We start from the raw sequence: 11,871 nt of genomic DNA, 5'->3' as shown, positions 1-11,871 counted from the left end.
TTGCCTGATCTATGTAAACATTTTCTATGTATTAGTGATATCTTGTTATGATTGTACCAATCACTTATTATGCGATCATGTATTTATTTCATGTAGTAGTATTATGATTTCAGTATACTTTGTTTTTGTTTGCAAGCGCATTGTACACAGTGCAAAAACTATTTTGTATGGCTCTAATAAAGCACACAGTGCAAGTTGCCCTGCCACAAATTATTTTTTTCCTTGTTACTGTCGCTATTAGCGTCGCAAATTTTACTGCTCGCGTCGTTATTGGCATCGGTATGCGACGCTGATACCGACTTCAATACCGATGCTAATAGCGATGTTGATATCGACTGTTCTATGGCGTCACCAATAACGACACTTTTTGTGATGACGGAGGAAAATTTTGTTATTTGCATTTTCGTCGCTTTTAATGTCGGTATAAGACCTATATCTCATAGTGGAAGATAGGTGAGCAACTTCTCCATTTATTTTCTCAAAGGATAAAACAAAAATGTACGAGATGGGTAGACTTTGATTGCTGTCTTGGAGAAAATAAAGAAGGCAATGAGAATACAAAAATATAAAGTATATAATGCTTAAGCATAATACTTACTATTAGTCTCATATACATCTGGATAGTTTAATTTGAGTATGCATTTTCAATATGTTGAAAATGTATAATATATTCAACATGTAAGTTGTTAATAATATTTCTCACTCCAACTTAAATTGAATTTTGAGAGAGAGAGAGAGAGAGAGAGAGAGAGAGAGAGAGAGAGAGAGAGAGAGAGGTTCACTTGTAATTATGTGAGGGTAGCATGTGGGTTCAACAAAAAGTATTTTTCGAATGCATTTTAAACCCACAATAGGATGCCATTCAAAGATTTCAATATGAAAGGCCTACTCTTTTTATTTGTGAAAAAGACACAGATAAGGGGTTTTAAAAAGACTCTTCGAATGCACGTGATAAGAAGGGTCTACATATAGTGACTCCCCCACAATGCCATGCCTACACTTTTAACTAGATTGTTATAAGGAAGTCAGGCATGCATCTTATTAGTAATAAGCAAGGAGGTAAAAGAACATGGCACATCACGTTTACTTTAGTCGCGAGACTCCTACAAAGTCTAGTTTGAACTTTGCATGGCACCACCTCGACTCACAACTAAGAGGAGTGTGATTTTGGTGGAGACTTTTGGGGGTGACTTGAATGAGAAGGTGGCTAACTAAGTTTAAGAAAAGCTTGGTAGTGTACGATTGATTTAAACGGAGGGGAGGTTTCGGGGGAGGGGGGGGTATAAAATGGTAAAGAGGGAGCGAAAGGCATACACAGGCTACATGTGCTGGTTTTTGTGAGGTGCTGTTTTGGTTGTGGTTTGTGTGCGTTTTAGTCTTTTTTAGTGTGTCTCATATCACTCTCTTCTATATTTATTTTGCCCATCCCTGCAGATCTTCTGCCTTGCGCACACACAGAAAATAACACCCACTGCCATCTGGACCCCCGTCGCCACCATCAATCGTGATCGAGCGACTTCTGCGGCCATCGATTTTGCAGTTCCGTTGTCCCCTGCTCCTGCCTCTGCGTCTACTGCTGCTGCTGATGCCGCTTCTTCATCAGTAACTCCTTTTCTTATTTTCTGGGACTCTTTTACCTTATTGTTTAGGGACTGTGGAGCTTGGGAACGGCCATGTAGCACTCAAGCATACCCTTGCGTACCCCTCTCCCAATGGCATCACAGCTGCTGCCTGCCGAATCGAGCAGAGAGTTAAAAAACTGACAAACAGAGGCCAGAACGCACGTGCTTGTGGTGCGCGAACACCCTGGCAGACCTTGCGGTAGTCTTCTGATGGCGGATGTGCCCAACTGCCCTTCCCCAGCTCTGTCTTCAGCTCCACCTCCAGCTCCTCACAGAAGGCACAAGTTTGTACATGAATCACTGCCTGATATTGCTGGTCGAGATCGCCAAACGAGAGCGTTGCTGTTCACAGCCACAGAAATTTACAGGTTCACAGGGCTGAGGGAGTGGGAAGTATGCTGAGTGTGCTGCGAGTGCACCTGCCCTCGGAGATTCCTATCGTGGGCTGTGAGCTGACTCCCTATGTCCTCTTGCGCCGTCCAGATGGTTCCATTACTCCAGACGATGTCCCTGAGACAGCACCTGTGGATGGCTTTTATCTCAAATATGTGTGGTGCGTTTGTATACTCATAAGTGTTTTGCCTTTTTGCCCGCACCATTTGTCACTTAAAGTGATCTGGTTTAATCACTGTCGTGTTCTTCAAGCAAAAGAACTTCAAATTTGCAATTATCCTGATGTTTCTCTGGCTAAAGTTGTCAATGGATACACAACATAGCATGAAGTTGAACTTGTAACATTGTGAATGGAGACACATTGGTAATTTCCTCTTTTTCAAATTGCTGGTGTGTTTTCCAATGGAACTGCAAGTTGTTACTGTGACGGGGCTATCTGCAATTCCCGCTCTGCAAACATTTATATTGTGCACAAAACCTGTGAATAGTTGAGATAAAAGTTTTGTGCTTTTGAGTTCACTATTCTGGTATATGTTATTGCCAGGTTTCGAATTCAAAGTGATAGGAGGGTTGCAGTCTGCAATGTGCACCCCTCAGAGCCAGCTACCCTTCAATGCCTAGGATGTGTCAAAGCAAAGACAGTCAGCAAGAGTTACCACTGTTCTCCTGAGTGTTTTGCGGACTCTTGGAGGCAGCACAGGTCCATACATGCTCGTGCAGCAAATGCCTCGCATGAGAATGGGACCGAGGATGACGAGTTGTTTGGAAGTTTCTCTAGTGGATCTGCAATCAATGCAGCTGCTGCCAATTCAGGTCTCAGCAATGGTTCTATCCCAGCCATCGTCTCAGACCGAAGTGGAGGTGGTGAGACATGGTATGAAGTTGGTCGAAACAGAACATACACTCCCACGGCAGAAGATGTTGGACATGTACTTAAGTTTGAATGCACTGCAGTGGACCTAAATACCGGTCAGGCAGTAGCCCCTGCAAGCACTCTTTTGACTGCCAGAGTGATCCCTGCGCCATCCCCAACTCCAAGGCGTATGATATCTGTGAATCCTATGGATGGAATGTCAGGTTTAGAATCAGATAATCGTCCTACTGCAGGAACCTTCACAGTGCTTTCCTATAATGTTCTTGCGGACCTTTATACTACAAATGAGATGTACAGCTATTGCCCTCCTTGGGCTTTGTCTTGGCCTTACAGGCGGCAAAATTTACTTCGTGAAATCGTGGGTTACAGGGCTGATATTTTGTGCCTGCAAGAGGTATGCAACAGTTTTTCATATACTTCTTATTGATGCACATGTTCCACCCTGATTGGCAAGCTACTTAATTAGCCGAGACTTGTGCAGGTCCAAAGTGACCATTTTGAGGAATTTTTTGCCCCAGAGCTAGAGAAACACGGTTATATGGCTGTTTACAAGAAGAAAACTACAGAGGTAAAAATGTAGAATGGATTTTTGTTTTGGAGTGTGATTGATATATGCAACCAAGCTCGGTTTAAGAAATAAAGTTGCACCTTTACTTTTGGAAGCAATCTTGTGACAAATTAGTAGTGCTGCTATACTGTACACTGTTTTGAAATTGACTCTTTCCTTGGCGAATCTTGGTGAAGAAAATCAACACACTGAAGCGGGGTTTTTGTCCATGAGACTGGTCAGCACGGATCTTGTATTGCCCTACATTGTTGGCTGTGGACTGTCCCTGATATAAGCAATTAAAAGTCTGAGCAGACTTGGTCCTTGTATTCACTTTTGATGTATGCACGAAAAGATGCGCTTGGTAAGGGGAATCACAACAGAGCCTCGGAATGGGATCACTGCACATGTTGTTGAGGACTTCTCTTTCTGAAACTTGTCAGCCGTGTTACTTGCCTTTGCCCTTGCTTTTGTACTTGGAGAGCATAGCTACATCATGTGATCTCATAGCCATGTTTTTTCAAGTTTGTTCCTCTTGCAATAAGAGGCCGGTAAGTCCACGAATATGAGGGGTTGCTATGCTCCCCTCAAAGACAAATCAAGTGAAGTATGAAAACCAAGATAAGACTTTGGAAGAGAGTTCAGGGTGATGTTGATCATCTCCTTATTGGTTGTCACCTCATCAATATTCAACAATTGCTCTCTCAAATCGTGAATGTAAGGAAGGTTCTCTATCATAGCATCATCCCCATCCATGTGTGCATTTGCCAATTCTCTTCTCAAGTAAGAGATTCTAACCTTTCATTGCATGCTCAAGGATATCCCAAGGTGCATTTGAGGTCTTACATGACCGGATACGAGGTATAATTGCCCTCTCGATTAAAAGAGCAATCAAGGGTAAGGCTCGTGTATCTTTAGAGTCCCATTTCCTTTGTTTTTCTGTAGGAGGAATGTAGGCAGTAGTAGGGGCAACTTGCTGACCTGTAGCCCCTCATTGAGGTATTTGAGGTGCAAATCCTTTTGGTCTATCTGAATCACCTATCTCAAAATCCCAAAGACCCTTGGCAACAAGCAATTTGTGCACCATGAAACTCCACGAGGAGTAGTTGGTGCCATCCAATTTATCCTCTCAAGTGAAAATATCGCTATGGTCACTATGACCTTGCTGAGTCATTGCTGCAATAAAGTGCACAAACCGCAACCAAACACTTCCAGAAAAATATACTCACATGAGTACTGAGATCCCAACACAAGATAGATTATGCAATCACAAAACTGCTCAAAATTGTTTCAAAGCAAAATTTGTTTGTAAATGCCTTGAAAAGTGTGCCAAAACTGTTCAGAACAGCAGCACACTACCATACCTTGAAAACAAAAGTAAATTTCAGCAATTTATTGGGATGTGTGCAAAGCCAAATCCCCAAAATTTCTTGACAAAATTTTGAGAAATAGAATGGATTTTATATTTACAGCCTTAGAATTTGGTGTAATGTCGACTCTGGATACGCGCAAAGAGCAACCAGCAATTGGACTTCACCTTACGATATTTGTGGGAGACAAAAATTAGAAAAGCCGTAAAATTCTCTTACTAATGTCGAGGACATTGTGTAATGCTGGCAATTTTGGAGGAGATTCACACACTAGAGCTTGAATCGGGCAAAACCCCAAAATTTTCCCTCAAAGGAATTTTAAAAAATTGTAAAAATTGGCAAAGTTGGTCGAGAGCTCCCAAATTTCTTGGCACACAATGCGAGAAATTGAAAATTTCTTTTAAATTGGTTATGAGACGAGCAAGATGGATGAGAAGTTGCACAAATTTTGGAAAACCCCTGAATTCAAAAATTAGGGTTTTTGCGTTTCTTTTTAGATTTGCAAAAAATGGTGGGTAGGGTTGAGAAAATGGTGTGCAAAGTTGAGAGAATGACGAGCAAGGTTGAGAGAGAGTGCGTATATAAGGTTGCGTGCAAGACTACATATAGGATTGTGTGTAGGCTGAAAAAAGTAGCATCTCCTTTAAAACAATAGCTTCTCTTCCAAAACAATAGCTCCTCCCTTCCAAACCATAGCTCTTCTTCCTTTGTCGGTTAAGTGGACTTCACGTGGGTGGCATCAGCTTAGTGGTGGCAAGATGGAATCCACATGTCTAGCTTTGATACCAACTTTTGGAAATGGAGAGAGAGAGAGAGAGAGAGAGAGAGAGAGGGGGGGGGGGGCAGCATTTTCACACTCTAAAGATGCAAGTACTATAATGATAGAATGAAAGAAAAAATCTTAAGTAAGTTAGACGTATCCTCAACTCAACTAGAGTTAATTTAACTCTTGAGTCTAGTATCACTACTTTGACCATACTTTGACACTTATTAAAGTCCTCTATTCACCATACTTTGACACTTATTAAAGTGTTTGAACTGCATGTCACATTGGGCACTGCCCATAATTGACCAATTCTAACATGTAAGTTGTAGCTTATACGCTTTCATATGTGTGATCCCATGCCGAATGAGCTTCGGGGGTCATATCTATTTTGTCACCTTCATAGATGATTGCTCTTAATATGAATGGATGTATGGTCTAAGGGTAAAATTTGATGTATTCATGCACTTTAACACTTGGTTGCAAAGTTAGAGGTTGCAACATGTTTAAAAGTGTAGACACTTCGTACAGATAGAGGGAGGGAATACATGTCTTGTGCATTTGAGGCATTCTTGCTTAAGAATGTTATTACATATTTGGCCATTGTGAGGATGACACCTTAATAGAATGGTGGTGTTGAAAGAAAAAATTGGACACTCTTGGAGATGACTAGATGTATGCTGAAAAGTAAGGGGTTGCCACATAAATTTTGGCTTGAGGGCCTTTGATGTGCTTATCATGTGTTGAGTCGTACTTTCACAAAGGCATTTAAAATCACTCCTTTTGACACGACATGAGAGGAAACTTGCGTTTGGATGCATAGCATATGCTTATATGCCAAAAGAGCTTTGTGGAAAGCTTGACGATAAGGCCTTAAAATGTCTCTTTATTGACTACAATTCAAAAAGCAAAGGCTATCGATTATATGATGCATCCACTCTCAAATTTTTGCAATAGGGATGTTATACTTCTTGAATGCAGCCTTTTCGCATAACCAATTTGAAATGCTAGCCAGTATGATTCAAGTGATATTTTCAAAGGTCTTCTATCGCTTGCTTTGGGATTTGAGCCTGCTGTAAATGATCGAATAGATGTATTACAGCAAGCTGGTGCTGCTCCACATGGCGCTCATGCACAATTATTTGATCATGGTTTGCCTCTAGCTGTGGAACATGCAGTTGAGTAAGAGAGGCCTGCTGTAAATGTAGCAAAAACAGTCCCTAGATGGCTATTATAGACTCTTTAGGAGAGTAAATTGATGCTCCCTTACCTCAACCCACTAGAAGGGTTACTAGATAGGTAGCACATAATACAGAGGGAGACATATTTAGCTGACAGTATGGAAGTAGAAGCTCCTTTCGATGAGCATATGTTTATGAGCTTAATGTTGGATGATGATGAACCTAGAAGCTCATTAGTTGTAGGCCATGTAGAAGAGTTGGACTCTATTACCACTAACAATACTTGGGATCTTGTTGAGTTGTGACTTGGCAAGCAAGCTATTGGCTCCAAATGGGTTTTAAAACTCAAGTGCAAGGCTGATGGCACCATTGATAGGTAGAGGGCACGTTTGGTAGCAAAAGGGTATGCCTAGAAGAAAGGCACCGATTATGAGGAGACATTTGTTCCTATGTCCTACATGAGTACTGTGAGGTGTGTTATTGCGATGGTTGTGCTTTATGGTTGGAAAGTGCATTGGTTGTGTTAGCTTGCTTGATTTAGTCATGTTAGTCTGTCATCTCTTGGTTGTGAGCTCCTGCCAGGGTCGGACAAGGACATGGGAGCTCTGGTAGTTTAGTATGCATTTCTCCCATTTTAGGCACATTTCTTGTGCATTTCCTTAGTCAATCAGAAGGTTTTCCCTTTGGCTAGTGCTAGAGTGCTCCACGAATGCTGGATATTTTTGTCATCACTTTTCCCATTTTTTTTCAATAGTCGGACTGCATTTATTGCAGCCATTTTTGTGCGTTTGCTGCAGTCTGCCAGATTTAGGGCCTCTTGCATAGTTGGCCAGATTTGGAGGATGTTAGCTATTTATAGCCGCGTCATTGATGACTCACTCACTCACTTTTGCAGGTTGTTTTCAGCACACTTCTCTTCGATACTCTTTGACATTGATGTTGCCTTCATAATCTCAGCCTTATTTGGTGCCCTGAGTCCTCACTAATGCTCTGGGCTGTGTATAGGGGCTGATCAGTCCTCATCATTGTATTCAACATTTTTTTTTAGTCAGTGCAGTATTTCTTCCTTCATCTTCTGTTTCCTTTCTCTCTCTCTCTCTCTCTCTCTCTCTCTCTTTGTGCTCGTGTTTCTTCTTTCGTTGCTCACTCTCACATGGTATTAGAGCCTAATTGAGAGCATGGAGGTGAGATCTCTCGTAGAGGAGGAGCCTAGCCATCAAACAGAGCCTTCAACCCTTGCATTTGTTGCAAACACCTCATTCTATGGAGGTGGCGTCGGCTTTTTGGTGGTATAGTCTGCGTTTTGCTGCAAACGCAGCCATCCAAGAGGAGGCAACATCATCTAAGGAGGAGGCAATATCATATGGTGGGTTGGGTGCAGCTTTTTTTCCCAATGTATTAACTTTTCCTCTCCCTTCCTCAGGCGATAGCATCTTTGGTGCAAGTGATAGTCCTTGTGTGCAGGGTAGCGCATTTTGTTACCCGATTTCTATCTTGTTGTAGCTTTTTGGGTGATTGCAAATTTGAAAGATGTCTTACCAGTTTCAAGGCTTTGATGACTTAGAGGAGGAGCTTATCTCACACCACTCGTCTAAGCGGAGACGTGATTATCAAGAGGCTCGTGATTACGAACGATGGGAGGAGTCTTCTCGACCCCGTCCTCCTTTTGCTCATCTATCATAGCGGGTCCCATCTAAAGTGAAGGTTCCATTCGAAGTGAAGATGCCTCCCTTGATACCCTCTATTTAGGTGCCTGTTCTTCCTTCTATACTCAGAAGACAAATTGGATGGTTCCAACTATTCCTTGTGGTCTTGCAAGGTGGAGTGTATACTCGATACCTTTGATATTTGGGAGTTCATTCTTGGTCCCTAGAAGGATCTAGCTGATGGGCCCTCTATGGACCATGTTGCCTTATGGGATCAGCTCAACTCTCGAACCAGATCTTCTCTCTTTATGAATACGCAAGACTTTGTTCTTGTGCATGTTTGCAGGTTGAAGATTGTGGCAAACGTGTGGAGCAAGTTTGTGTCATTTTATCAGCACAAGACGTTGGCCCACAAGATCTCCCTTGAGAAGAAGTTGCGAATGCTTAGTCTTGATGACTCTCCTTCTTTGAAGGAGCATATCATGAAGATGGAGGATATGATAGGTGAGCTTGCCTCTCTTGGACAGAAGATCTCTTTTGAGGATATGGCTATGATCCTTTTGACTCGGTTGCCCTCTCCCTAGTTCAATGTCTTCTACACCAGCCTTATTATTTGGAGAACCCGTGAGAGACTTTTATGGGAGGAGCTTTCACCGTTTGTCTTGGAGCATGACGAGCAATTCAAAGAGGTGGTGTCTAGTGGTTTTGACTCCACCAAGGCATTTACTGTAGGTATAAGGGGTGGAAAGAAGCAACAGCAAAAGGAGGCGGCCAAGGAGAAGAAGGAAGAGGATAAGAAGGATTCAAAGGTGCCTACAGTGTGGGAAGGGCACTCATCCCGAGGAGAAGTGCTAGCAGATATGCCCCCATTTGAAGCTAAAGGAGAAGGATTCGAAGGTGATTCCAACTATAATAGAGTCAGTCTTTATGCATGTCTTTGCCGAGGAGGATATGGCTTGTAGTTTTTCTTTCTAGGAGAAGCCTTGGCTTGTGGATAGTGGCGGTTCTTCTTATATGACCTATAGGCAGGATTGGCTTCAGGATTTGAGATACATAGGGAGCACTGTCACCATTGGTGACAACTCTACGGTTCCAGTTCATGAAGTGGGAACCATTTCCCTATTACCAGATAGATAATCTTCTTCCACCACAATTTTTTATGTTCAGGAGCTGGGCTTTAACAACTTATCTTTTTATGGTCTTACCTAGCTAGGTACTCGTGTGGTCTTTACTAGAGATGCAGTGACTGTAGAGGATGAGTCTATGGGAGCAGCTCTTTGGATTGGTACATAGGAGAAGGGTAGGCTTTAGATGCTCACAACCTTAGCCTCGAGATCTTTCCATGAGCTTGGGCTGCTTTGACATGTTCATTATGGTCATCTAAACATGGATGCGATTTAACGAGCTTCTTGGAGGAAGATGGTGGAGGGACTTCTCGATTTTCCTCCTATTCATACCCTCTACTCTAGTTGCTTGAGGGGCAAGCAACATCGATAGCCACATTCCCAGGTTGCTACACGGAGGGCTTCTTCACCGCTTGAGTTGGTTCATATCGACCCTTGCAGACCTATGGGCACGACCCCCCTTGGAAAGGCCAAGTATCTAGTGCTGATTGTTGGCGACTTCAGTTGTTATGTGTGATCTTATTTTCTGGAGTACAAGAGTGATGCGTATGCTCTTTTATGCGAGTGGAAGGTGTTTGTGGAGACGAAAACAACTTTCAAGGTCCGAGGCATAGAAGCGGATCACAATGGCGAGTTTACTTCTAACCTCTTTTTTGAGTTTTACAAGGATCACGGGATTTGGGTTGAGTACTCCCATTTGAACACACCATCTGAGCATGGTGTGGTATGTTAGATATGATCAATGCCCCACCCTCATTAGGTGCTACCAATGATCCATGGTGCTCAAAGTTGTAAGGCCCCCATTATGAGGAGAAGCCAAATGTGAGCTCGGACATTGGTTGAGTCCTGACTTGTATATCAGATTAGGTCTATGTGACCGGATAGCAAAAAGGTGACCATTGTGGGTCTAATCTTTGGGTTAGACGGAGTGGTTAAGCTGGTAGCAACTCGAGGTGCATTGCATCGAGTTTCGGAGTAAGGGAGTTAAAAGGGGCCCCTATTGTGGGGTCCGGGGGCCGCAGAAGCGGCCCTTGGTTGGGGGGTCCCAGGGGGGCAAGCGGCCCCCTGGCGGGGGTCCGGGGGCAGCGCCCTCGGCCCGATGGTAAAGGAAATATTTCCTGGAATATTCCCTGGCCGACTAGTGGAGCCTCATATGGTAGGTCGGTCAGCAGGCCGACCTAACGACCTTCGCGGGCTATAAAAGCTAAACCCCTTCGCAGCCATCACTCACTCATCTTTCACCCAGTCAGAGTTGTTCTTCTAGCTAGCCTTAAGCTCTTCACCTATCTTCTGTTTAGATCACCATCTAAGCTTCACATAGTGGAAGCGTACGGGTGGACAGAGCGATCTTTGTATCAGTTGTTTGGAGTTAAAGAATTTACTGATTCTCATCTTTTCTATTGTGTACTCCCTATCTCTTTCTCAGATTCTGTTCGCTGTGCCATGTAATATTTTACATGGTAGAGCGGGTGAATCAGACCATGTTGGAGATGTAAAATCCAGCTCTCATTGGCGACCACGGGATAGGGCGACTCAGCCCGTCAAATCTTATAAATAGATCTGTACATGCACAATCATAAATGTAAAATATTACACGGCGCAGCGAACAGAATCTGAGAAAGAGATAGAGAGTACACAACAGATAAGAGGAGAATTAGTAAATTCTTTAACTTCAAACAACTGATACAAAGATGGCTCTGTCCACCCGTGTGCTTCCACTGTGTGAAGCTTAGATGGCGATCTAGACAGAAGATAGGTGAAGAGCTTAAGGCTAGCTGGAACAACGACTCTGACTAGGTGAAAGATGAGTGATCGATGGCTGTGAAGGGGTTTAGCTTTTATAGCCTGCGAAGGCCATGAGGTTGGCCTGACCGACCTACCATATAAGCCTCCACTAGTCAGCCAGGGAATATTACCTTTACCATCGGATTGGGGGCGTTGCCCCCGGACCCCCCGCCAGGGGGCCGTTGGTCCCCTTGGGACCCCCTCAGCCAGGGGCCGCTTCCGTGGCCCTCGGACCCCACAATAGGGACCCCTTTTAACTCCCTTACCCCGCAACTCGATGCAATGCGCCTCGAGTTGCTATCGGCTTAACCACTCCGTCTAACCCAAAGATTAGACTCACAATGGTCACCTTTTTGCCATCCGGTCACATAGACCTCATCTGATATACAAGTCAGGACTCAACCAATGTCCGGGCTCACATTTGGCTTCTCCTCATAATGGGGGCCTTACAACTTTGAGCACCATGGATCATTGGTAGCATCTAATGAGAGTGGGGCATTGATCATATCTAACAATAAAGAGCGTAAAGCTGATACAAAGTAGATACACAACAAAATATATCTCAA

General features: G+C 43.4%; 1 protein-coding gene across 1 annotated transcript in view; it reads left to right on the top strand.

Annotated features, from left to right (window-relative positions):
* Nucleotides 1-1,328: 1,328 nt before the first annotated feature.
* LOC148030738 (DNAse I-like superfamily protein) overlaps nucleotides 1,329-11,871 on the top strand; it is an 85,414-nt gene continuing 74,871 nt past the window's right edge. The window contains exons 1-3 of the mRNA XM_087684247.1: nucleotides 1,329-2,175; nucleotides 2,560-3,283; nucleotides 3,371-3,457. Of these exons, the coding sequence (XP_087540373.1) occupies nucleotides 2,018-2,175; nucleotides 2,560-3,283; nucleotides 3,371-3,457 (969 nt within the window). The 5' untranslated portion in view covers nucleotides 1,329-2,017. The remainder of the gene's footprint in view (nucleotides 2,176-2,559; nucleotides 3,284-3,370; nucleotides 3,458-11,871) is intronic.

The sequence above is a fragment of the Lygodium microphyllum genome, chromosome 9, assembly GCF_053477565.2.
Source record: "Lygodium microphyllum isolate KBCC chromosome 9, Lygodium_microphyllum_v1.1.10, whole genome shotgun sequence".
Classification (NCBI taxonomy): Eukaryota; Viridiplantae; Streptophyta; class Polypodiopsida; order Schizaeales; family Lygodiaceae; genus Lygodium; species Lygodium microphyllum.
Note: the sequence above shows the minus strand (reverse complement) of the source record. Positions and strands in the feature narration are given on the sequence as shown.